Raw genomic sequence first — 25,847 nt, 5'->3', positions numbered from 1 at the left:
TCCATACATTCTTTTCTGTCAGGATTTCAAAATGCTAACCAAACATTAAGACTTTTACCTTTTTATGTTTGAGTGAGTTAAGGATCAAAACGTGTTAAAAGCAGCATTTCTAAGTTTCCACTAATTCAAAGGATTATCAGTAGTCACTTTGAATAAGCTTGGGCCTGGCTTCAGTCTTAGAGTCTGGGAGTCTAGGACAAGGAGTTCTTGCTAAAAATAGTATCTGCTTGCATCTGCATTAACTGAAAATCAATTCAAGCTGTTTATCAGATGTTTTTTTTTTCAAGTGGGAAGGAAGAAGTGATATACTGATTTGATGCACAGGTCACTCTGCATAAGGTTTTCCTGATTTGACATCCTGACTTTCAGGGTGCAGGTAAACTGAAAGAGATAAATGAAAACATTGTGAGTGTTCTGCATTATTTGTCATTTCAAGGGGACAGCCTTGATTGGAGTCATCATACACTTTATCACGAAGTCTAGTACATCCATGCACTTCAGACTTTGAAACTGGAGATTTTTTAAATTGCCAAATATGCTAAATGAATGGAAGATTTAAGGTGTTTTTTTCCATCATTGTATACACATGTGTAATTCTTTCCACCTGGAAAAGCAAATACTTGAACTCATTCAATATTTAATTTATTTGAATTTAGTTCAGTGATGCTCGCTATGATATCTCATTTTTTTGGCCAGTCCCACATGGGCCAGGTGAAGAAGTACAGATGCTTAGGTGTGACCACCATGATGGGTCTGCTGAGTGAAATTTATATTAGGATTTTTCAAAAAGTTCTACTTATATCCCATCTTTATTAATTTTTTCTTAGTTTCATATATGATACAGAAGTCTGCTTTCATTTTTTCAGTTATTTCAGGTGTCAGTACTGTCCTATGGCATTTATCAGAAAGTGCTCTGTTAACAGATTTTCAGGAAATCAAGCAGAAATATTTAAAAATTAGTGCAATGACAAATAAAAATCAGTCTAACTTGTGTGTGTCCTATCTCTCCTTAACTTTTGCTTCTTCAGTCTTCCCCACTGGGAAGTTATGTTCAAAGTTATCATTTTTTTGGCAGGAAAGTTCTGAATTACACTCAACAGAAAGTAAACCTATAATTTTTTATTTATTTATTTTATTTAATCATCTACAGTTGCCAAGAAACTGTAGTCATCTAGCAAGGTCTTGTTACATTTGGCCAGATGCAGAGAAAAGTCAGGGAATTACTCAGAGAAGTTTCAATGGCTTTGGAAGAAACTCATTTTATTTGTATACAGCTAGAAATACCAGAGAGTTGATTTATGTCATGAACATGAATCAATCCTATGGCAAATACTGCAGTTCGAGAATTCCGTTAGAGAGGTGGTGGAAATGAAAAAAAGGCTTGAAGTAAATTGGGATGGAGGAGATAGGAAGAGACACAATAATGAGCATTTGTATATGGTTCTCTTTGTGCCTCCCATAACCTAGTCTTTAAATATGCTGATGACTTCCTTATTTTGTCTAAATTATTTTTATTTCTAAATCAAAATTTTGCTACTTTTAATCTTCCAGCTCCCTCCACCTCTTTTTTTTTTTTTTCCAGCTAGGTTTTTAGAAGGCTATATTTAGTACAGTGAGCCACCAGTGGTCAGTTGTCCCAAGCAACCCCTGACTTCTACCATTTGTAAAGGCAGTACTTTAAACAGCATTCTTCCATGTCTTTCAGACATTAAAATAAGGAATGAAGCTGGACCAGACCCATTTGGTCTGACCTTATGGGCCCGATCCAGATATATTTGCAGATTTTCTCAGTGACACTGATACCTTGATACACTTTTAACTTTTAGTATTTGGAAGTATTAAATCTACTCCTTTGTTTATTAATTTTTAAAGGATATCATTAATAAATGCATAAAATGGGTCTGCATTTCTAAATGAATCTTTTTCATCAAAGGCAGTAGGCTATCATTACAACTGATAGTGTTTAATTGACATTTTTAAGATTAAAAGAAAAAACATAGTTTTGGATTATTAAAATGGGTCAAATGATAATTTGATGGTTTGAGCTCAAGAACAAAAATCATAACAGTATTTCTTTGTATATTTTCTGCTCTTGATTATTTCAAAGTGGGAAATTGGAAAATATAAGTTTGATTTCTTTAGAGGATATTTATCTGCTAAAAAGGACAAGCAAAAGGTTATCCTGTGATGACATTTTTGAGTATTATATGAAAAGAGGGATGATAAGGATTGCAGAAAGAGATGCAAGGAGTGAAGAAGCTTTCTTTAAAAAAAATGCAGCAAAAGTGAAATTATCTGTAATTTCAGATTTTCAGGAGAATATATGCTAAAATGTCAAAAGAAAAAATATTCATTTTAATTATTATTTTCAGTAGAAGAGACACTCATTATTTTTACTATTTGATTTAGTGTTTTGATTACAGACAATGTTTATATCAACAATAACTTCAAAAGTGTACTGTCACAGCCAGATCCCATGTGCCTTGCATGTGCCTTGCTCTCTGCATTTGCAGAACATTTTACAGCACTGACGCCAGTTCTACAGACAGTGCCTTTTAGCAAATTAAAGAAAGTTGTATATGTGTTTCAAGAACAAATCCCCAGTTGAGAAGTAACTCAGGAAACCAGAGACAGAATTTTGAGTATGTTACATGGTAAACAAAACTGTAGGAAGATGCAGCCAGTAGAGATTTTCAAACAAAAAGCTGTCCTCCGTCTGTATTGTATCAAAAGAATGTCAAGAGTGCTATTACTCAATTGGAGATCAGAGAAGACTGTCCTTGAAACACAAAAGTTTCTAAATATTTTTGGAGTGGAAGGCAAAATTAAAACCAAAAGGAAAAAAGTGATAGTCATTCCAACAGAGACAAAATCTAGTCTCACTCTAATATAATGTGTCAATTTTTAAATAGTAATAATAAATATACATGGGGTACCTCTCTCTGTTAACAGCTGTGGTAATTGAAATGCTATTCACAAAAAGCCAAAGAATCTCAACAAATTCCCTCCAACTCAAAATGTCGTACTGGTGTCCTTCGGGGTGTGCTGGGTACAAGAGAAGGGCAGGAGCAGAAGCAATCAACAGAAAAGAGGCATCCGTACATCCTGGGCTTGTGAAAAGCCCACGGCAGTGACACAGATTCCAGCTGCCTCATAAGTGCTGGGTAGGGGGCTGAGGTCAAGAAGAGGGGATCAAGAACTTTTTTCTCATCACCTCCCATATCCTCCAAAGGCTCAGGCAGGGATTAAAGCCAAGGTGATTGCTTATTAGTTACTGACACTGGAGAGACCAACATTTATCTTTACCTGACCTCCTGTACTGCCCAAAGATCTGACTGAAGCATAAACATGTAAAGAAGGTAAAAATCTACCAGCCGTTCAAAGTTGCCCTTTAGTGGACAATTAGAGCAGTACAGTTCTTGCTTGTTTGTGATAATAACCACAAACTGTCAGTGCTAAAGGAAGTGATACTAAGATGATAATATAATCAATAATAATGCAAGATATAAGGCTCACTTCTTCCATCAGTGAAAAATCTGCTGTGTTAATAAACTGTACTAAGGTAAATTTTGCTTTTTTTGCCCTTTCACATTCATATGATGCACAATGAATTGTTACAGGATTCTGAGGATAAAATCCTTCCAAAGATGCTTTCAGTTCTTTTATGAGTCACTAGCCTTGTTGTGCATGAACTACATAGCAAAGGATTACTATATTTAATGTTTTGTATAGTTTAATTCCTTCTTTAATATCTAATAAATAGAATAAAAACCACTAAGATGTTTGTTTTGTGGGGTATTCCCTAATCTTGGTATTTTTACTTATTTTCACTTTGAGGTTTGTTTTTTTTTTGTGTGTTTTTTTTTAGTCTTTTTATTCTTTACATTCTTGTAAGAAACCATTTATTTGCAGGGTTTTGCAGTTATGGCATATCTGGCAAAGTGACTAAGCACATAGGAAATTAGTAATCCCTATTTTACTTTTTTATTATATGCCCTTATGTATAACAACGTTGTATAGAACATGCTTTTAAAATCTGTGGGTGTGTGAATGCATATAGTTTAAGTAAGATAATGTGATTGGTGTGCCTTACATTTTATCTGTTCAGGTAAGTAATTTGCCTACCTTTTTTCAGGAAAGTGTTGCTTTGTTTTGTTTGATCTGCTCCTATAAAATTCTAGCTCATCTCAATGATTTTGCAGTCTTTGTTGTGTAGGCATTGTCTCCATCTCCTAAATACTAAAAACTTTAAGCCCCTTTTTTGTTGTTTTTATTTTCAAGATGAAGCAACAGCTATCACATTCCCATTGATAATAATAGAGATTTTGTGTATGATTGCTGTGGGAGCTGGCATAGTGGTGTAACACATCTATCTAGATCATCCAAATTGCATTCAGATTCCTCCCAGAGCATGTTGGATCCATGTCCAATCCCAATTACACAATGCAATCAGATAGTTATTACTAACTGTACTGGAATCACCAACTTTTTGGAGTGCTGAGCTGATAAATATACAAAGAGCTAAACTATCTTCGTAAATAAGCATTAGAATTACTATGTTTGGGATATTATATGTCTTTCTTGATATTTATTTGCATTTCCATCACCCCAAGTTGCACACTAGATATTTTAGAGAGTTAAGATTGTTGGTAATTTGATCAGAGAAAACTTACTGTGAAAAGCTTGTAAATTCATGTAACTCTTCTTAATGACTTTGCTGTCAGTGCCAGTAGAAAGTCAAAGATGGCTTTTCTAATTCCCAGCTCTGTGAATACAGTATCTGAAAATCCATGTTTCTGACTTTTACATTTATCTTACCAATAAAAATTCCGCAGTTCAGATTTAGATAAATCATTTTGCTGATGGTGCATAAGATAAAACAGAAATTCAACTGACTTTTATCTGAGGACTGATTCTGTAAAGGTAAAAACTTGGTATTTATTGTTAAAGGAGACCTGTCTGACTCTTAGAATAGCTGAGCTGATAAGTCCTTATGAGGGGGAAGGACAAGAATTGGTCCAGCAATGACTTTGCTGAGTTTATTTTTAAATATATGTAAAATACCTTACCTTAAGCCTGCTGAAAAAATCTGCTCTAATTTCAGCAGGCTTTCAATGTTGGGCTGATTAAAGATTACAAAGCACTTACTTCTCAGTTCTTGTAAGTACATTTATGAAATTTCTAAGGTTCTGCATGTACAATATGTACCATTATAATACTCTGCTGAGATAAGACACTTTGAATCTGTCCTCCATCCTACTTATTCTGACTCTGAAGATGTGAGGTCTAGTTACAAGACCTGGTCTTGCCTTTTTCAACTTTAGAAACCTATTCATTGTATTTTCAACTTAATATATTCCGATGACAGTATTCTGTAAGAAAATGCATTTTGAAATCTAAATTGCCTAACAAATGCACAAGTTCTTTTTGTGCCCTTAACTGGAGAATCTGTGAAATGGGTGTACAAGGAAGGTATGAAAGGCAAAAAGTCCTTATAAATAAATCTTTATGCTTCAAAAATATTTTGATGGAATCTAATGCTTCTTTGAAACAAAGCTCAAATGTGTATTTGATACAATGATTTTTAATGATGGAGTCCATGGGTGTCTTGAGACATCCCAGTTCCCGTTTCTTGGCAGTTTATACCAACTGATACTGTGCAAGTCAAATCCATCAGAGGACACCTTTCTGCAAATTTCTATGCTCTGCTTATGCAGAGCTCCCTAAGGGCTCTGGAGACACAGGAGGAGAGATGTTTATTACGAGCTTCATTTATTGAAGAAAACAGCTCATGCATTTAGGGGGAGGATCACAGAGACACGGTGAAACTCGGAGAAATCCCTCAGCTCTAGATTTTAAATCTCCCAAGCTTGCTCGTTCTTTTATTTGTCTGTCATTGTGCACAGAACAGCATGACCACTGTTTGCCTCCGGAGCCACAGCTGCCAGCGGGGGATAAGCGAGAGGCCCATTGCAGCAGAGGGGAGGGGAGGATATTTACACTGACCCAGCCTGCTTGACGTTTATGCAGGAGGAACTGCAATTAGGGAGGTACAAAAATGTTAAAAGAGTGGATTTCTTGTCTGACAGGGAACTTTCTTAACCTCTGTCTCTCTCTTTCTGCCTTGCAGAGTGAGAGATTTTCCACCTCTCCACTGGATTTTCTTTAGCTGAAGCTGAGCTGATCAGCTGGCTGGCCCTGGGGAATCTGGTGAAATGTTAAAACAGGCCAGGTCTGTGGCCCAGTGGGCAGCTAATGAAATTTCTGCTCAGCATAGGTAGTGGGGGCTTGTTGCATCCTGGGTTGTGTCTTGGTTGCAGTCATACTCTACTTCAGCAGTGTCAACTTAGAGGTGTTCCTCTATTAGTAGTCAAACTGTTCTGAAAATGCAAAAAAAAAAAAAAAAAAAAAAAAAAAAAAAAAGAGTTCTGTAGCTTCACTTCCTTCATTACTGATGGCCAATACAGATTTTGAAGCAATTGCCAGCATGCAGGCTTTGGACCATGTGCTTCAGTTTTTTGGGAGTAGTACACCTTTGAATGGACGTCCCAGGAGGCTGGTGGCACACACGGTGTCAGTCTTCAGAAAGGTATAATTCACCTTTACTTAGTCACTCAGCAACTTCAGTGGACTCTTATCATCCCTCCTGAACACACAGCAGCATAAATACACAGCAATCACTTTACTCCTCAGCTATACCCTGATTACTGCCATGGGTGTGCAAGGAAGAGGGAAAACCCTGCATGTAATCTCACAGATACTTCAACTGCAGCTTGGCCTTTTGCTTGTTTGGATTACCAAATATTATGTGTAGGATAGATGGTACTTTTTTCTCTCATATGCTAATTTATGTAAGTATGTGAAGTTCTACAATGAGGTGCAATCAGCTGATAAACAAGAACCATGTTCAGGGTGGGGATCATCTCAGCTGAGCCTCATTTTCTGCAACTGAAATATTACACATGAGCTCTGTATGTAGTTGTAAAGAAACAGAACGTAGGGTGTCACAAGTCATTTGATGTTTTTAACAGCACCAGATGACCTACAATTCCTTATTTTGCTCCACCAACTATGCATACTAATGCTGTGGCAGACTAATATTCCTTGCAGGATCAGATTATTTGAATTTGATATATTTGATCAGAGAAGGAACTGGTTGAATGTAACACATGTATGTCATAGAATTTTTCCCAGGGAATGTTAATTGCTTTTACATAAAAAAAGTTTAAAGGTTGGGTTCTTCTTTTTTAAAAAGCTGTCTATTATCTAGAGCATCTGTGTTAGCTGGAAATATTTTTCTTTATAGCATGCATGATGTTTCAAACTATGCTACTAAAAACAGTGTTTTTATAAAAAAGCACAAGCTTTTCTTCAAATCAAATCACTTTTTTGTCTCTCTGTATTTTTTTTTCAAGAATATTTGTCTCTTTCATACATGACTATGTCTTTTCTTTGCCTATAGTTTTTCTCTGCCAGTTTAATCTGTCTAACATATTTTAGGCTTTTACAGCAGACTTATCACTTCAGTATCTAGGCATTAAATGCTTCGATGCATTTCTGAAGGCTTTCATTTTACTTAAATGCCTTTGAACACACTTAGAAAGGGTTATTAATTAGAATCAGCAGCCCAGTACAACTTCAGGTACTAATTAGGCATTGCCCTTCCATAAATTGTTTGTAAGTTTCCTACAAACAGAACATTTTAGCTAACTCAATAATTTTGAGATGGAGAAAATCATTGTATGTGTTTTTGTCAATCTTTGCTGCATACGTATTTGATATGACATGGTTAGATTGTGCTTATTTGTAGAATGCAACCATACATCTTAATAAATAAAGTTGTTTTGGCAATTATGATCATTAAATTCAAAGGGAATTTAATGAAGACAGTGAACTTTAAAAGCATTCATCCAATGACAGTTTAATTCTAACATTTTGTTTTCTTTCATATTTGGTATGGTTTCATTTGGTATGGTTTTATTTGTTTGTTGTTTTTTATCTCTATTACTTCAGAGCAATAACTTGCCTAGAGTATTTTAAACAACATTTCCTTCTTCAAAACAGTGTGACTGTACTTATAATAGTTCTGTAATTTTCAAACTGAAAACTCAATAATAGGATGGCAAATAAAATGCCCAACCTTTTATGTGAGTATGACAAATTGTTTAATGCATCTAGTATTATATCAGCATTTCTAGCAGAAAGCCCAGTGAGCATAAATTTAAATATATCATAAAATATTTTGATGTTTATTGAAAGCTGGAAACTCTGGGAACTCTGGGGACACATCCTGCCTCCAGAGGTTCGGTGTCTGGGTTGGTGCTAGCTATCTACCAGATGTAATCACAATTTGCTGGCCTTTTCACACAATAAGGAATGGATAGTGTTTTCTCCTGGTAGTGATTTAGATATAAAAAAAGTAATATATGAGGAACTTAAGTTACATACAAAAATTCTTTCCTCGGTCATTTTTTTTTTTTTTTAATGTGATTGAAGTACTTGCAGGACACTTCAAGAGACCATGTGCAGTTAAGAAAATAAATGGATCTAATGCTATAAACTTAGTAGGGGAAAATACAATACGTGCTAAATGTGAGCTGGTTTAAGTCTGATTCCCCACTAATGGGTTAGAAGAATAACTCCTCTCTCTTTTGTGCTGTAAATTTTGAACTGCATTTTTTAACATTGAAATTGTTATCATGAAAATGAAAATTGGTTGTTAGATAGAATAAATGTGTGGCTATTTATGAGATGAGGCTAAGAGAGATTTGTTTAACTCAAACAATAATCTTTCATTTGTACCACATTAATCTTTACACCAGAAATCTATTTCTGCATTGCACATTTATTTTCTAGTATGAGTGCTCAATATTGTTTCCTCCAAATAATTTTGTGAAAACACAAGCCTCCTTGCTATATTTGGAAAAACACTCCATGTCTTATGATCAATTTTTATGACCTTTTCTTTCAAATAGGCTCTATGTTTCATGTACCTCATAAAGACAAACAAATGCAAGTATATTCTATGATTAAAATTTGCAGTTACTATAGTTTAGCCTCTTGACACAAGTTTAAAACAAACAAGTTTTTCAAATTATTTTACTTTCCATTACTTAAGGGCCTGAAAAGAGAAGTGCATATACATGAATCAACATTACAGTAAGGGGTATCCCCAGTGTTTAAACTGAAGCAAAAGAATTCTTCCTAACCATAGCACTTAACAGTCTTGAAAATTGTAGGATATTCTTCCCACTATGTTTACTACAAAGAAATCAAGGAAAGAGCTTACAAGACATTTAAACCTTGCTTGGATTTTGGCTAGAAATTCAGCACCAGTGTTTGTCAGGAATGAACCTGCAGTGTTTGCAGAGGCCATATCAAATGACATCAATTGTAAAACCATATGTAAAATTGCTTGTATATAATACCTGGAATTAATTTATGAACCTCAAAGGAAAGTGGCAGTGCACTTGATGAACACAACTCCAGAGCAACATGCCAGTTCCACAGATGACTGAAAGGTTCATCTCAGCAGGCTGATTTCTGTACCTGGAAATAAAAGTATCATAGGCTAGTAGCACAGTGATTTATGAAATATAATGGGAATCAAATCTCAGATCTCAGAAATCTCCACATAACCTCTTCATGTCTACAGCTATCCCTGAAGTCATGATGCTGAATCCTAAAGAGCTGGGAAAGAAAGCAAGCTTTTGTCAGAAGTAGAGCCTTTGCTTTTCTTCAGGAAGGAAGCTTTTGTTCAGCTTAGTGCAGTGAGTTACAGCTCAGCAGAACTTTTTGTACTTTGTTTTTGGCTGACATTGGACTGCAGCTGTGATACAGATACCTTTTCAATGGATCTTTGAGGAACAAAATGAAAGGTTGAGACAGGGCAAATATTTTTATGAGGTCCTCGGGGAAGTTGGATCCCTGGAGAAAAGGAGTGATGATCAAAAATTCAACATAGTAATCTGACATTCACTGTTCATCTGAAACCTGAACTTTAAACTAAAGGACACTCAGGTCACAGTTAGTACATGCAGTGTCGTGACCACAGCATCTCTCTTCTTTCCTCATTACTTCCAGTAGAGCATTCCCTGTACACAGAAATCTACAGATCCCTAGAGAGTCAGATTGCTGTGAAATAGCCACTCCTCTCTTAAATCATATTGGAATGAGTTCTTTTGCCAGTAGACCACCAGCTCTGCACTGTCATTCATACACAGAGCCTTAAATGAAGGAGTGATCTGGAAGTCTGAGCTGGGTATGTACCAACCACAGTAAAACACACTCTGCTTGCTTCCAGTCACGACATTTGCCCCTGGAACATCTTTTACTTCTTCTGATGCTCATAACTTATGCTAATGCCCAAAGGTGAGCTATTCGTGTCAATGTGTACACTTAATGTATTTCTGATAAAATTAAACTTTGTAGCTACACTGTATGAAAGAATGGACATTAGCTATGTGAAAAGAAAATACAACATAAAGTGTCATCTTAAAAATACCTGACACTTTCAGAAGAATAGAGTTGTATGTATATTTTAAACATGTGAAAACTCTTTACTGAAATGTGGTGTTGGCTGATGACAAGAATGCAATACAGTTTGGGACTAATGAGTTCTCTAGGGGTGAAAATTATCTATGTAATTGGGAAGAAGGTTTTCTTTCTTAAAACTGATTGCTTTATTTTTTCAGTTTAGTAGAGCAAGTCTTTATTGCCTGAATTGCATGTAAGTTGTTTGCTCTGCCCTTTTTTATTCCACACAGATTTATCTTGCATTTGTTTGGGATTTTTTACACCAGAAAATACTTTTCTAAAGGAAAAAAAAAAGAAAAAAGCAGAGTAATTAATCTGCTTCACCAGAGTTGAACTATCTTCTTGAGTTGAACTGTTAGTTCAGATTGAAAAACTAACCCTTCCTTCATTTAAGAAAACTATTTCAATTTTTAAAATGTATACTGGGAAAAATAGGGGTTTTTTTAACTCAATCCAAATCCATCTAAGCTTTGCAGGGTTCTTTTCCCTCAAGGGTGGATGAAATTCCTCATATTTAATGGCAAATAAGTTAAAAATATATATGTGTTCAATGCTCCATGTTTTGTCCAGAGCATGTGAATGGCACCAGCCTTTTCTCCTGATATTTTCAGGGATGCCTCAGTGAGAAGGATAACAGGTCTAAGCGTCCCATCCAGAACACAAATTGTTAGCCTCTCCATTCTGACTGCTTTGCTCCTGGGCATTACTTGTAAACAGTAAACAGTCCTCGTAAACAGATGTTTGGAAATTTTGAAATGAGTGTGACTAAAAATTACTCCCTTTCTTCTCTGCGTAATAAATACCAAAGATTCCAGATAACAGGATGTTTTCTCTCTCTGTAGGCATTTCTGACCACTGGTGTAATAAGGTTCTTGATTACCTATGAAAAAGGGAACTTTCATCCTCTTTGGTTTTAGGTGGTTTTTTCCCTTCTTTCTTTAAAAATAGTTTAAAATACAGTTTTTAGGTTTTGATGACAGGAAAAACATATTAGTTTTTCAAAAGATTCTCACTAGAATGCTACAACTTTCTGATGTCAATCAGTTTAAAAAGTTCTAGCCAATTTTTTGTTTATCTTGTACAACTTATAAAAGAAAACAGCTCATAGCATCATTCCTACTGTCATGCCTGCATCTAGCCCACTATACACATAACTCATTAGCATGAAGAATTTAGTGGCCTGAGCTCTTGGATGAAAAGCAGTAGCTGTTCAACTCCTGCTTTCTCTCTCAGACATTCTCCAGATAATGTAGTACCTCTTAGTTGGCATCATCCTGAAAATGTATCTTGGATGGATTTTTATTTTCAAAGTGATAGTTTCCTGTACAGTCTGCTCTATCCTGGATCCAGTTCAGTATGGAGGAAGGTAATTTATCATTCTTTAGACTGATTTCATAAGATGACATAGGTTGGCTCCAGTGAATTCAAAAATGCTGCAGCATGACCTGCCAATGCTGCAATATCTGCCAATACTAGCACCTGGAAGTGATGTCTTTGCAGTGATCTTATGCCTAGTAAATTAGGGTTTCTAGAACTCTCCAAAGGACACTCATCATGCAGTCTTCTCCCCAGATGCCTAACCCTCCAAAATCAGTACAGAAACAATGGCTGTTTCCAAAACAGTGGACCCAGTGGTGACATGACATTGCAGCTCGATGGATGACAGGTTGCAACTACTGTTCTGGTGTGTCACTGTAAGGTACTCCCTTCCTAAGGGGGAAAGATTGCCTTTTAAAATTATCAGGTTCTGTCCTTATGCAGCCCAGAAAGGAGGGAACATGATTGCAACAAAGATGACTTTTTAAAATCTGACAAGAGAAGAGCATACAGGCTGTTCTGTGACTAACAGTGACTATGAAAGATCTAAAAGATCCTTCCCCACAGATTTTTTCTTCTAACAAGAATTAGAAATGGAATTAGGAATTAGCTTGCAGTGCTTTTCCTTATACAGCAGCAAAACCACCACGTGTTTTGCTTCCCAACAATTTTGGCGTGTATCAAATGTGAATCTGGCTCAGGAACAGCTTGTAAAAGCGAGAAAAGTAAGACTTAGCTCCAGTAAGTGCCTGAACACTCTTTTACGTTCACTTGGCATGAGGATGATGGTATTTCAACTTGACATTGACATGAACATTTCAATGGCTGGACACTAAGCTCTCTGATAAAGCTATTGTCTGACTAGGAAACAAGGCTCTCGTACAGGGTAGCCTCTTTATAGAAATTATAGTAAAAAATTAACCTTTCAAAAGTTAAGTTTCTGTTTGAGGACCCAGAACAAGGAGTGAAAACAAGGAATAATTTCCCAGCAACAATCTAAGTTCTTGTCTTTTCAAAAGAAAATGAAACACAGACAGGATTTTATGAACAGTACTTAGATGCCTGTGAAAATGCATCTTTTAATTTTCCTATTTAGGGTCTGCTTCCAGATACAAACACAAATGATGAGTCTTATATGTGGAAACAAACTTCGCCTGAACTTTGGAAAATTCAAAACAAAATAAAGAAATAACCCACACAAAAAATAATGGTATTTAGAAAATGACAAGCTCAGTTTTTTAGGAATAGATTTTGACAAGATCTGGCTGCCTCATGCCTAGTATTTTTGGCATGCCATTTGAATATAGTACTTTCTGAGTACACTGCACAAAAACATAGTTTTGATATGCTTTAGAATGCCTATTCCATGGTTCTCTGTATATTTCTTAGTTCTGCATTAGCTGCCATTTTATGTTTTTTCAAAATGTACATGCAACTCTTTTCATCTGCCTCTCCTTCTTCCTGTTCTTTTTTTCCTTTCCTTTGGTTATAAGCATTTTATATCAGATTTCTGAATCTGTTTTACTATATTAGAGCAGCGCCAAAAAGTGATATCATCTGGAAGTTAAGCAGAGACATTATGTATGTATTGAAATTATTCCCAAATCATATATTCCATATAATTTATGGGGGGGATAAAATTTCTGTCATGGCTTGTAACTAATGTGCAAAAGACTTGCTTTGTCAGACAGTAAGTGATATGCATAGAAAGAGCCCATCATATTTAGGTTAGCAGTTTGCAGTCCTTTCAGTTATTTTTGATTTTCGTTTTTTTTTTTTTTTTTTTGTTTTTTTTTTTTTATTTGAAGGTTTATTATCAGTTTGCTGTACATTCATCCAGTAATTTCGGTTTCAGTAATCTTATCTCTGAATATATGATCTTAAACTGTTTATTAATCTGAAGATTAATCTGCTTTTAAAGAGGATTTTTTTCTCCTGATTAGCATTAAGAAAACCCAATTCCTTGCTGCTTTAGATGAATGGAAATTCTTTTAGTTTGTATGTGATGGCAAACTAGGATTTCTGCCAGTTCCCTTGATTGTATTAGAGAAATTCCAGACAGCTAGAAAATAGTAGTGGCTTAATGCGTGATTAGTATTGTAAGTCTCCTATTGATGGTGCATTAATAGCTGTCATCAGAAGTATCGTAAAAAAGTGTTGGTGTCAGCAGTGCTATGCCTAATGACAGTCTCCTTGTGAACAGGTTACAGAGAGAGGTGAAAAATGATAGATTATTGGTTTAGATCCTTGTCCCTTATTTAGAGGAAAAGAGGGGTGAAACTGTCACTTTAAATAATAGTTTTCTACTTCAGGAGATGGTTTGTTGGTTATTCTCTCTTCTTGTAATGCCAAAGTTGATTTTTGTGTACTGGAGACAATAAATGTAATGCAGGAGCCTGATACATATTCATAATTTTGCTCTAAGGCTAAAGTGCTTTCCTTGTAAATTCATCTAGCTACAGATATTGTAAGCACCAAAAGCAATTACTTCACTCCATCAGATTGCTATAAAAGAGAATACCATTAAAATCCTTGTTCTGTATTTATTGTTCTAACAGTGAACAAGAAGAACATTCTGCTGAGACACCAGTGCAAGAACCAAAATTAGCATGCTTTTATGCAATTATATTTGACAAAGCTGGACATTTTTTTTTAATGTGTAATGTAGTCAATTTATGTACCTATCAAAAACAATTCATAAATCTCTCCAGTGCTAAATTGTAGAAAAGTGGGAAGGCTAGGCAAATTTAGAAAAAGAACAGCAAGCTTTCCATATTCAAAGAAAGACATGGAAATCAGAAAAGAATGCTAATTTTTCCTGTTGTTATTTCTATTCCCTGTTTTTTTCACTGTATAACACCTAGAAATAATTCACTGGTTGGATTCTACACAGAGTTCAAAAAGATTTATCCTGCCCCCAATACTTATATATAAAATAGAATTCAATTCTGTATAAAACCAAAGGGATGCTGGAAAACAGGAAAAAAAAAAAGAAAAAGAAAAAAAAAGAAAAAATAAACCTAAAGAAAATCAGGAGTTATTTTATGGTAAAGGACACTTATAAATGAAAATTGGAGAATAAAAATTGAAAAAAATAATGAATGGATTAGCTTTCTAAGAGGGTAACTAGGAGACATTTCACCAAGCATCATACAATAGAGATATTTGTTTGAAAGTGAGCACCATACAGAAGCTGGGCTCACAGACTTATCAGAGACAGAGGCAAAACTCTCAATATGAAAAAAAAATTATAGAATGGTGGAAGGTCGGTAGTGGATTTTCTTGAACATTAAAAAAAATTTTATGGCAAAGTAAATAATACAGAGGAGACAATCTTTAAAAGGAGCATAAAGCAAGGAATGTGCTCAAAACATCAGACCAAATAAACTATCATTTGCATAAATAGGACTTTACATTTGTAGGACTGCTGGAGTGCCACAGTGACAATTGTTGGGACAAGGGGGCAACTGTGAATATGTGAGATGGGGACAGCTATGTGATGACTTTTTCATTGTACTTTGGGAGATGCACTAGATAGATGCTGGCCTGGAACTTTTAGAATTCATGGAGCTCCCACACTAATTATACCACAGTGATCATTGATTCATTTTGCAGTCAATGGACAGAGGCACCTCCAAAGCACCATCTATCCTAAATCAGGAAAGCAAAGTCAATGAGATTAATGATTTTTTTTCAGGGATTCTTGGCCTTTTTACTGTTCCAGGTAGTTTAGGAACTACCCCAACCAGTAAGATAAACACCTTGTCATAACATTATGCAGCAGTTGGATGGTGAATAACAATAGTTGGATAGCGAATGTAGAGTTTACTGCAGCACTGCCAAAAGACTCCACACTATGTTCAAATCTTCTTGTGCAGGTGCTGTAAAATAAAGCCCTTTATACAGTCATGTATCTTTCTGTGCATGCATCATGCATCTCACTTGGAGACATCTGAAGCAGACTTGAGGACCAGAAGCTTTATGAGGTGAACCACAAAGAGCTTTTGAAATGTTTTTAAGTGGACTGAATTGTGTCCCAAGATGTACACAGACCTTGTTTCTTCTCCATTTAATGGTATAAATTTCAGGAACTGTTTTTCTGTTTGTTAATGTAGGTAATGTGAACTGCTGCAAAACAAATTGCATTAAATACATTTGTATATCATATCAGATGAAAAATCCAATTAAAATTACTTATTTGCCATGAAAAAAAAGATTATGAGGAAGAAAATTATTTTTAAATGAATGTTTTTTGTGAGTGCTGCCAGTTTAGAACTGGTGTATACAGATTTATTATCTAAAGTTGTCTTTTTCTAAAAACAAACTGATCTAAGCAGTCTGAAAGTGTCTATGAATAAGTACTTGCAGCTGAAGAAGAGTTTAATACACATGGAAAGAATATATTTCTAAGTATCTCCAAGGACAAATCCCTATTTTTACACAGATTTTCACATTTTATTTTTTCCTGCATCAAGTAAAAAAAGATTTGCTCAGGCAAATTAGAATTTTTACATTTAATTGTTTTGGTATTTTTAAAATTAACCTCAGGACAAGGTAATTTCCTGTGCAGAATTGGACTTAGGTCCAGCTTACTGCTTTGTAAGAAAGAGACTGTATCACCTGGATCTGTCTCTCAAGGAAAGACTCTCCAGAGGCTGAGCCACTACATGGTGGTGAGGAGCAGATATGTTGTCTGGGGAGGCATCAGAAGTGTGGTTGGAAGTGGTTGTTGCCCTTATCACTGAACTACCTCAGCATGATAGTTTGAATTTATTTAACATTGCTGTCTTCTGTGAATTAGGATGTTATAGCCCTTTCCTCTGGGCTGGCAAACATGTTGGATTAAGTGACTTGGCAGAGATGACCTAGGAATTCTGTACAAGTAGTAGAAAATGGACACATGTCTCCTTAAGCCTATTTAGTTGCTTACCAAATAAGCTCATTAAACACCCACCTCCCCATCTCCCCCCTCTCCACTTTATTTGTGTTCATTAGGACAGGTGTCTTAGTAATGTGCATAGAGAAAAGTTTTGAACACTGCTGAAGTTGTGGTTATATGTCACATAATTCCTAGAACCCAGAAGCAAAGATACAATCTTACAAAATTGGATAATTTTGGAGGACACCTGCTACTTGGTGCTATATCCATGAAAAAGAAAGCCAAGCCTAACTACTAAGGAAAAGGACAAGCATGAAGTACAGGGCCACCACACTGGAAACCCTTGCAGTTAATCCAGCAGGAAGCACACATTGCCATCTTTTTGCCATGGTTCTTTTTGATATTTAATTTTCTCAGCTGTTTTGTATGTCAGTTTTAGAAAGAATACTTCAAATTCTGGTTTGGTTTCTCTCTTCCTATCAAAGCTTCTCGCCCAACACATTCCCATCTCAACATTTTTTCTGCCTACACATGCATTACAAGGTCTCTTTCAGTGGTAGGATGCATTGCCAATGATCTGTCTGTCTATGCAAGGGCTTTTGTTGCTGCAAACACTTTTTGGTTTTTTAAGCAAATTCTTGTCATGTCAACAGAGTCTGCCTGTGTCAAATAGGGACTAAGAAGTAGATTTAATTCTGGATGTCCATATGCAGTAGAAGATAATCTGAAGTTTGGCTGCTGTTCTTTAGCAGTACTGAAATTCTTTAGTGTTCCAGATATATTTTGGACATTAACCTCTGTTGCTTTAGTTACATCTGTACTAATGAAAATTACTGTAGAAGTTTTACAGCAAAAACTATCACTAGTAAATTTAAGATAGGGGAGCTTTCAGTTCAGTTCAGTGTTGCTAATAAAATCAATAATACAAGAAATTAAAAGAAATTAGGTCTTCTCTGTGAAGAGGCTGTAGTCCAACTGGGATAGTTACAGTAAGCTACTGCAGCCATTGTCAAAAGCTGTTTAAAATAAGATTAGATCATTACATCATTGTACCATTTTCAGTTGGAAAGTTGTCACTTTGTTTTATGAATGCTGTTTAATATACAAATTTCACTGGAATTTGAAGGAGACAGTAATACTTGGGATGATTTAAGATTAGAAGTATTTGGATAAACATGGATGCTGGTTGTAATAGATCTGAATTGTCACCTGAGATTAGATAATCTGATTTATCATTATACTGAAGAATTACAGATAACAGTTTACAATATATTTTCATTTGTGGTCTTGTCATTGTTTCCTTTAGTAAATAATCCTCCTCTGTATAGCAGAAAAAAAAAAAGAGTTTTATTTTTTCTTAAGGACATGTAAGGTTTATTGAAAGTAGTTTTTTTTCTATGTAGAAGAACTGCTATTATTTGCTCATTCACTTTGATCAGGGACAGACAGTTATGATCTTCATGTACTTATTTATATTTAATGCATTTTGGTTTTCCTTCATATTCTGGAGTTGCTGGAGTAACTGCATTTGTGAAAACTTGCAGTTAATTTAATATCCATTTGCCAAAGTTAATAAAAGCACTCCAAAAAATTTGCTTCTTTGTCAACCTATTCTAATGATGATGGTGACTAGACAGGTCATGTCTCAGCTTCCAGAATCAGAGGGAGACATGAAAGGATTCTGGTAGGAAAGTATAATTACTGTGTAAGTGTTTTTGCACAAGTGTTTTTGCAAAGTATTTTCACATAAATTTCCCAAACAATTCTTCAAAACTTTACTATTAAAATTTAATGGCTTGTTTAACAAATATTTTCTGTTTCAGCAGTCATGAGCCAGGTAGCTATTTTCTCTGCTCAAAGTGGCAGTCTGCTTGACACAGGAGATCCTTTTTTCTCAATGCATGATCACAGAGAGCATCACAGACAAATGAAGGCACTGTCACTTTCCATCGCCCTGCTACACATTGTGGTGGCAAGGCAAGGTTGCACCTTATTTTCCTCCCTCACTCAGGCCTTTTTGTCAAGGGCGCTGAAGTACATCCAAATGTATTTTCTGATGCAGACTCCTGCTGGCTGAAATCTAGGTCTAAACCTTGTGACCTTCCTTCACGTGCACTCTCTCTGCTCTTCAGCAGCAGCACTGCTCGGTGCCGCACTGCGAGGTTGCGTGTCGGCTGCTGAGAGGCACATGGTACTGGGCGGGCTGGGCTCTGCCTGGAGCTGTTGTTAGAAACCTTTCCTACGCAAGAGCTCCAGAGTCAATGCACTGACTATTTAAAAATAACATATTCCTCCAGGAATGCTGAGGTATTTCAGTAGTGATCCAGCAGTGTCTCCTAGGAGAGGAAAATAGCTTCCTGAGGTCATGGCAGAGGTCCCGCTCCTGGCAGTGGACAGCAGTGAGTGTCCAAGGAATGGCGTGAAGGCAGGGACATCACAGAGGTGACCTTCTGAGGTGGGGGGTTATTTATTTCTTACTGCTCCATTCACAGCAGTAAGTTAGCAGCTAGTACAGGTAGGAATCAGCTCTCCTTCATTTGGTAGCAGAGGCAGAGGGAGTTAACACAAAGTAATGGGAAGTAGAACATGAATCAAGCAGGAGGAATATAGCTTAAGTATCAGAGAAACTACTTAGCAGTAAGCTGTATTACAGAATCAGGCAGATTCCCAAGGAGAGATGACGGATTTGTACTGCTTGTGGCATTTAAAAGTGAGCTGCACACAGCACATTAAATACATTAAAAGCGATCTCGCTGTCTCTAGCAGAATGGCAGATCAGATGAATATCTCTAGATATAAATGTGTTGCTGTCCAGACAAAGATTTAAATAATTTCCAGAATAGCTCAAATAAACACAACAGAAACTAAATCCCTTTTCTTTAAAATTGTAAGAAAAAGGTTTCAACTTGTTTTTCTTGTTTATCTTGCAGAAATTACCTTCCTTGTGTGAACCACAGTTGTATATTTTAACTTTTTGCATTTGTTCAGTGTTATAAATTTCATTTAATAATCTGTATTTAAGTAGATGCTGAAATGCATACTTTTCATATATATATGTATATACATTTTTAGAGAATTAGGTGACTGAAAGCATATTGCATCATTTAATTTAACGAAACCAAATTACTATGTGCTTATTCTAGGCAATACTAAGCGGTATGGACATGGGAGTAACATACTGTTCAGTTTAAGTAAGAATTTAATAACCTGGGCTTTCATTTTAACCACTTGAATAGACCTGCCTTCTGTCTTTTAATGAATTCTTTGTCCAGAATATCATACACACTCTACTGAATTAAATTCTCCATAGTCTGGAGCATTTACTTTCAAAAATATTTAATATGCAGCTGCCTGCTAACATACATTTCAAATCTCCATGTGAAGCTATGAAGTAGAAATAAGGAACTTATTTAAAAACTTCACGACATCATACAATTTTGCCATTTAAGACTGTTTAATGCTTCAGGCACTTAGGTAACTTAATTTTTATATGAGGGAAGAAATAGATTTAGGTATTCAGAAGAAGATGAAGTCAGAGAGTGCTGTGCCAGGTGTTTCGGCTGTAGAAAAGCTTAAAGCATGGAAGGAGCAATGTAGCAGCAAAGCAGACCTGCTGAATAATTCATCACTGTCTTGCACACTTCTGCTGCTGTACCATTATTTAGAAAAGAATATTATATTGTTATTGATTACAGCTGTTGCTGACACGTTTCATTTGCTGGGAGATGTGAGTGCATGCTTTGTATTTCCGACACTTTCACCATCACCAGAGAAACTTATGTATGAGCTCGATTAAAATTTAAGAGGCTGGATGTTATACACACGTGTACACACATACTCAGCATTTATCCCTAACACTCCCGGTTTGGGCCGGGTGAGCTTGCTTCATGTGTCAGAGGAGCAGCCTTCTCACAGATAGAGATTTTGAAGTGATGAGAAGCATTTCTTAAGGGAGTACAAGTAACTTTGCCTTTATCAAAATACCACTGAGAGATCAACTCCTTCATTACACCAACCCACCGCCCCACGCAGCCACAGGAGCATGTCCCAAAGGACCTTGGAGCATCCTCTGCCATGAGAGGAGGCTCTGCTGTGCTGTGATCATGGACAGACCCATTTACACAAGCCAAACCCCAAGGGTGCCCTTTCCTTAGGCTGCTGCAGTTACTGGTACAAATGAACTTTTGCCTGAAGTTGGCTAAAGGCCAGAGGAACTTGATGGCTGTTGCAGCTGGTAGTACATCTTATTTGAACAAGGAAATGCAATCCTGTTCCTCACATACTTGAAAACAAATACACATGGGTCTATATTCATGCATATCTACATGATTAAGAGAGACAAGAGAGAATTTAATATCAGTATGAACTGTAGATTGAAATGCATATAGATATATACCATTATTTGTGCTTTCAGATTTACACTGGAGCACTGTGAGACATTTTTAGACTTCTGATGATTTTTAGACCTCTGAAACAGTGAAGGATATTTTCCTCTATTAAGGAGAGGGAAAGACAAGAAATAAGCGAGATTTTTTTTTTTTTTATTTATTTGGTTGGTTGGTTAAGGAGCACCTGGTATAGATGAAAAAGATATTGTGATAAAATCTATATTGTCTTGAAAGAGCATTGATTCCAAGTGGTTGTGGTGAGCTTTGTCTTAAATGTTGAGCTTGTAGTGGATTCTGTAATATATTCTGAACAGCACAGAAGGCTGACAGAAAATAAACTGTATCCTGGAGAAAATACTTTACTTACCTCTCCTTGCATGTCCAAATCCATTAAAAAAAAAAATACGAAGTATAAAAAATACAAGGAACTCTGAACGCTTTAGTAAAAGAATAATCAGATTTCCTTCCCTTGATTGAAAATCTACTTGGTGGAAATAAAATTCACTTTATACCAGACTTAATCCTTGGTAAGATACTGATCTGTTGAAGTCAATGGCTGCTCTCCCAATGATTTCAGAGTAAGGGCTCACTCCCAATGGCCACAGTTTTCTCAGGTGGCAAACAGTGATTAGATTCATAAATATCTGCTTCTGCTCAGATTTTGGAAGAGCTAGTTCACACTTAGCAGGTCCAGAAGCTTAGCAGATTACATGATCCCCCAATATATCTGTCATATATACAAAGCATATCCCTGTTGGAGATACACAAGCTAATTTGGCAAAGCTTGAATGTCTTTATATAGAGACATATATAGATATATGTCTCTAAATACTAGATAAGGATTGCTCGATAGAATATTCCGTAATATGACTAGAAAGTGTTACTTACAGATTTGTTCTTGTTCTCTCTCTCCATCTTTCTTTCTTGGCCTAGAAGAGAATTTTTTTGTTTTATTTTACTCCTTACAACTTATATGATAAGACTGATTTTAAATAGATTTCTTGTCACCTTGTCACCTTTGCAGGGACTCTGTATGGATATTGGATCAATATCTGAATAGAAATTTGTGAATATATCTTTAAAAATCATTCTTCAAAATGTTTGGCCTTTACTATGGTAAAAATGGGTGACTGCTGCAAATTTAAAAATAGGCTCTTAAAGGCTTTGATGCTTTTGCATCAAAGACATCTCTTACTTCTACTGTTTAGTTATTGTGATTTACCTAATGGAAATCCATACATAGATTTAGTCATTGTTTTGATTCTTGGCAGCTAGTAAAACGAAAAGCAATAAATCTCTGAAACTTATCAAGAATGTTGAAAGCTACAGCTTATCATTATTTATTGTCTAGAGATTTTGGTATATCTGATTAATTTTCAAGATATGTGCCAAGAAAAAAAAAAGAATATGATGTATCTTTTACAGAATGATCAGCAAAACTCACAATAATATGGTAGTGATTAGTGCAGAGCAATGCTTGAAGCAGTCATATAGTGCCAGTGATTATACTTCAGATCCACTATAAAAGCAAGCTGTTCCTGATGTGCTCCTCCAAAGTAGGACAAAATGTTCTCCATTAGTCTGTTGCCACTTAACATATTTCTCTACGTCATGTCTTGATTTTTCTCTCATGCCATCTGCAGAAAAAACATGTCTCTCAACCTTCTAGATCCTGAGATGGCAATATTCAGAGCTGTAAGAAGAATTAGGCTGTGTGAGGAGTGAATCTTTTCATGGTGGTTTGCAGAAGCTTTTAAAAACATACAGACAAAGAACAATGCTGACAGTTTTTTTTCTTTTTATCTTCAGTAAAAGCAATTCTATCGTTGTTCATGTTTAAATAATATATAAAATTCACATTTAAAATTCAAATAATATTCTGGGATTTTGATCTATTTTTTGCTGCCAAAATATATGAACATTTCCCCTTATTCTTAACCTTGGTCATTATGGTTCAGAGCAATGTGAGAGCAGGATGCATTATGGACCAGCTGAATGTACCTTTTCTTTTTCTAGAAACGCAAATATTTCATAAATATTTATACCCAAATATGTAGTCATTGTCAAACATGATCATGTGTGTGTATATACACCTTGTATTATGTGAAGATGGCTCCCACTACGTAGAGAGAATTTTGGACTGTTGTGACAATCTGCTTGTGTTCCCTTGCCAGTGTGTCCCCTGAAGCAGAATTCTGATGATATGAGCCTGGATCCAGGTGTCCTACTGGACTGACACTGTGGTGCTGAGCATTTCACAATCCCTGGCTGGCTTCTGCAGCTGCTTGGTACATATTCAGCTGCTTTTATAAGAGGGGAAGAAAGAGCAGGAGTGTGTTTCTTCTGTGGGGCAGCAATGGGACCTCTCAGGACTTGTTGGTGATGAACATGGAATGGGAAAAGTGCAGGGAAAAAAAATGAATTAATACACCTAAATTCACTTGAGCTTTTCAGATACAGGAGCACTTGTGACCTAGTGACACAGTGAATGGTGGCTATTTTTAGTACATACATTGCTTCCTGATATGATAATGCTTTCTATGCCCTAAAACTAATGCCAAGAAGCTGATGAAATTATTCCATCTATGAGAAACATGGCTGGTTTGGAAAAAAATAGAGGCTTTAGCGGGGCTCAAAACTGCACTCTATGATACAGTGACAAACTTGAGGCTTCTCAGTAAATTGTGTCGTGATTTTAAAGAAGCACCTATGGACAAAGAGGCGTGGAAGCTAGGAAATGGAATGTCTTTACCCTCTGTTGACAGAGGGCAAAAAATAATGGGGGATGCAACTAAGGATCTCCTGACAGGCTAAGACATCATATGATGTGAAGCTTTGTTGATGTCAGTGAAAACTGGTGGAGCTGTGGACTGAAGGCATGTCTCACTCACCAGTGTCCATGTGTCATGTGGCAGATATCTGAGACTTTTAACATATAGTGTTCTCCTCCTTTGGTTCTTTTTCTCTGTTTCAAGCATGCTCCCTTTTTCTCTCCCATGTGGCTTCAGTTTTGATTTTCTTTTTACAATGAACTTCTTCTTTTGCTTAACAGTGAATTTGATTAACAGCTGCTCAAATACTCTCCAACTTCCACTCCAGGTATGGAGTTTTTGATGTTGGCTTTGGTTTTGTTTAGTTGTTTTGTTTTGGTTTTGGGGTTGGTTTTGGTTTTTTTTTGATTTGTTTTGATTTGGTTTGGTTTTTTGTTTTGTTTTGTTTTGGTTTTGTATGTTTGGTTTGTTTTGCTTTGGTTGGTTGTTTTTTTTTTTTTTTTTTTTTTTTTTTTTTTTTTTGTTGTTGTTGTTGCATCTTTCACACTGGCTTTTTAATCTGTAAGTTTTTATCACTGCTGTTTTTTGCAACTCACCATCATCACCATTTTCTTTTTTCCTATTCCATTTTGCTTTCCATGCTACTTTTCATTCAGTAGTGAGAAGGGAGATTGGCAGGTATTTTGTGCCAAAAATTGAAGGGGTGGAAACAAAGGGTTTTACAGAAGTGGATAGAATTATTTATTGTGGGGAAAAAAAATCTCAGTGATCTTTTAAAATTAATTGAAATACCTCCAGTATTGGAAACACAAATATCAAAACGTTGTGGAAGAGCTTAGCCTAAAGCAGACTGATGCCAATAGAGGGATCACAAGTGACTTATAGTCAATTGGCATTAAAGCTGATTGAAGTCTGTGACACTTCTGTGAAAAAGATGCCCCTCTCTCTGGGATTAACTAGCCTTAGTTTATATTTACAGTGCGAACACAGCTGCTGTTGCCATAGGATATGATTGCCTTTCATATTCTGTGATGTACTGTGTCATGTACTGTACTATATTATGTAGCATGGTTTTAAAGATTTTTCTGTTTTCCATCTTCCAGTTAAGAACTGAGACATGCACTGCTTCTATGGCTTGCTCGGGGTAAGATGTGGATGTCTGTTTCAGAGAAAGGACTTGAATTTCAAGTTTGTGAGTCAGTGCTTTAGCACTCAAACAGTTGCTACTCTCTGACACCTGTCTAGTAATCAAAGACCAAAAAAGTGAAGGGTAAAGTGTCTATAGTATACCAAACTTTACACTGAATAAGAAAGAGAGGGAAAGAATTAACCTAAAAAAGGGCATCCTCTAAAATGTTCTTATACTATTGAAACTGGGCCACTTGGGTACCCAGGGATTCAAGATTCATGGATTTAGGACAGCAAACATGAAGGTGCTTGGTTGTATATCCCCATAGCTGAGCAACTCACCAGGAATACAGGAGTCTTAGATATCTGCTCATTTCACTGTTCATGCATTTTGTATTAGAAAGTTGTCAGGTAAAGAAAAAGAAAGGAAGAATAATAGAAATGAAATCACCCCCTCCTCTCCCTGAAATAGGCTCAAGTTAAATTTTAGGCATAAATATAAAGTTTATTTTATGTTGTTCTCATGGAAAGTAGATATCTAAAACTGCTTGAATGAGGTATTGCAGGCATGCTCAGAAAAAATGCCCAGAACATGGTGTGCTATGAACCCATAAAATAGATAAACGTGATCAATTTCTGCATTTTTAATTCTTTATGCAAATATTTTCTTTTGTATTTGTTTTAAAGAATACTATTTGTTCTTGCTGAGCATAAAAGAGATACAGTTATATAATGTAAATGACAACTGTCTGCAGTTCACTATGTCCCCGTGAACATGATGAATAATGTGTGCAAAGAAAAAATATGCTCAGCAATAATATTGTCTCC

General features: G+C 36.0%; 1 protein-coding gene across 11 annotated transcripts in view; it reads left to right on the top strand.

The window, feature by feature from the left end:
• PCDH9 (protocadherin 9) overlaps positions 1–25,847 on the top strand; it is a 669,192-nt gene that overhangs the window by 39,641 nt on the left and 603,704 nt on the right. Inside the window, exon 3 of one of the 11 annotated variants that reach the window (XM_068182301.1) lies at positions 1,583–5,293. The exons of the other annotated variants lie outside the window; for them this stretch is intronic. Within the exon in view, the coding sequence (XP_068038402.1) occupies positions 1,583–1,594 (12 nt within the window). The 3' untranslated portion in view covers positions 1,595–5,293. Of the gene's footprint in view, positions 1–1,582; positions 5,294–25,847 lie in introns of those variants that run through there. 11 annotated transcript variants of the gene reach the window in all.

This window comes from Anomalospiza imberbis, chromosome 2 (genome assembly GCF_031753505.1).
Source record: "Anomalospiza imberbis isolate Cuckoo-Finch-1a 21T00152 chromosome 2, ASM3175350v1, whole genome shotgun sequence".
Taxonomy (NCBI): Eukaryota; Metazoa; Chordata; class Aves; order Passeriformes; family Viduidae; genus Anomalospiza; species Anomalospiza imberbis.
This window is presented reverse-complemented; position numbering and strand designations above follow the sequence as displayed.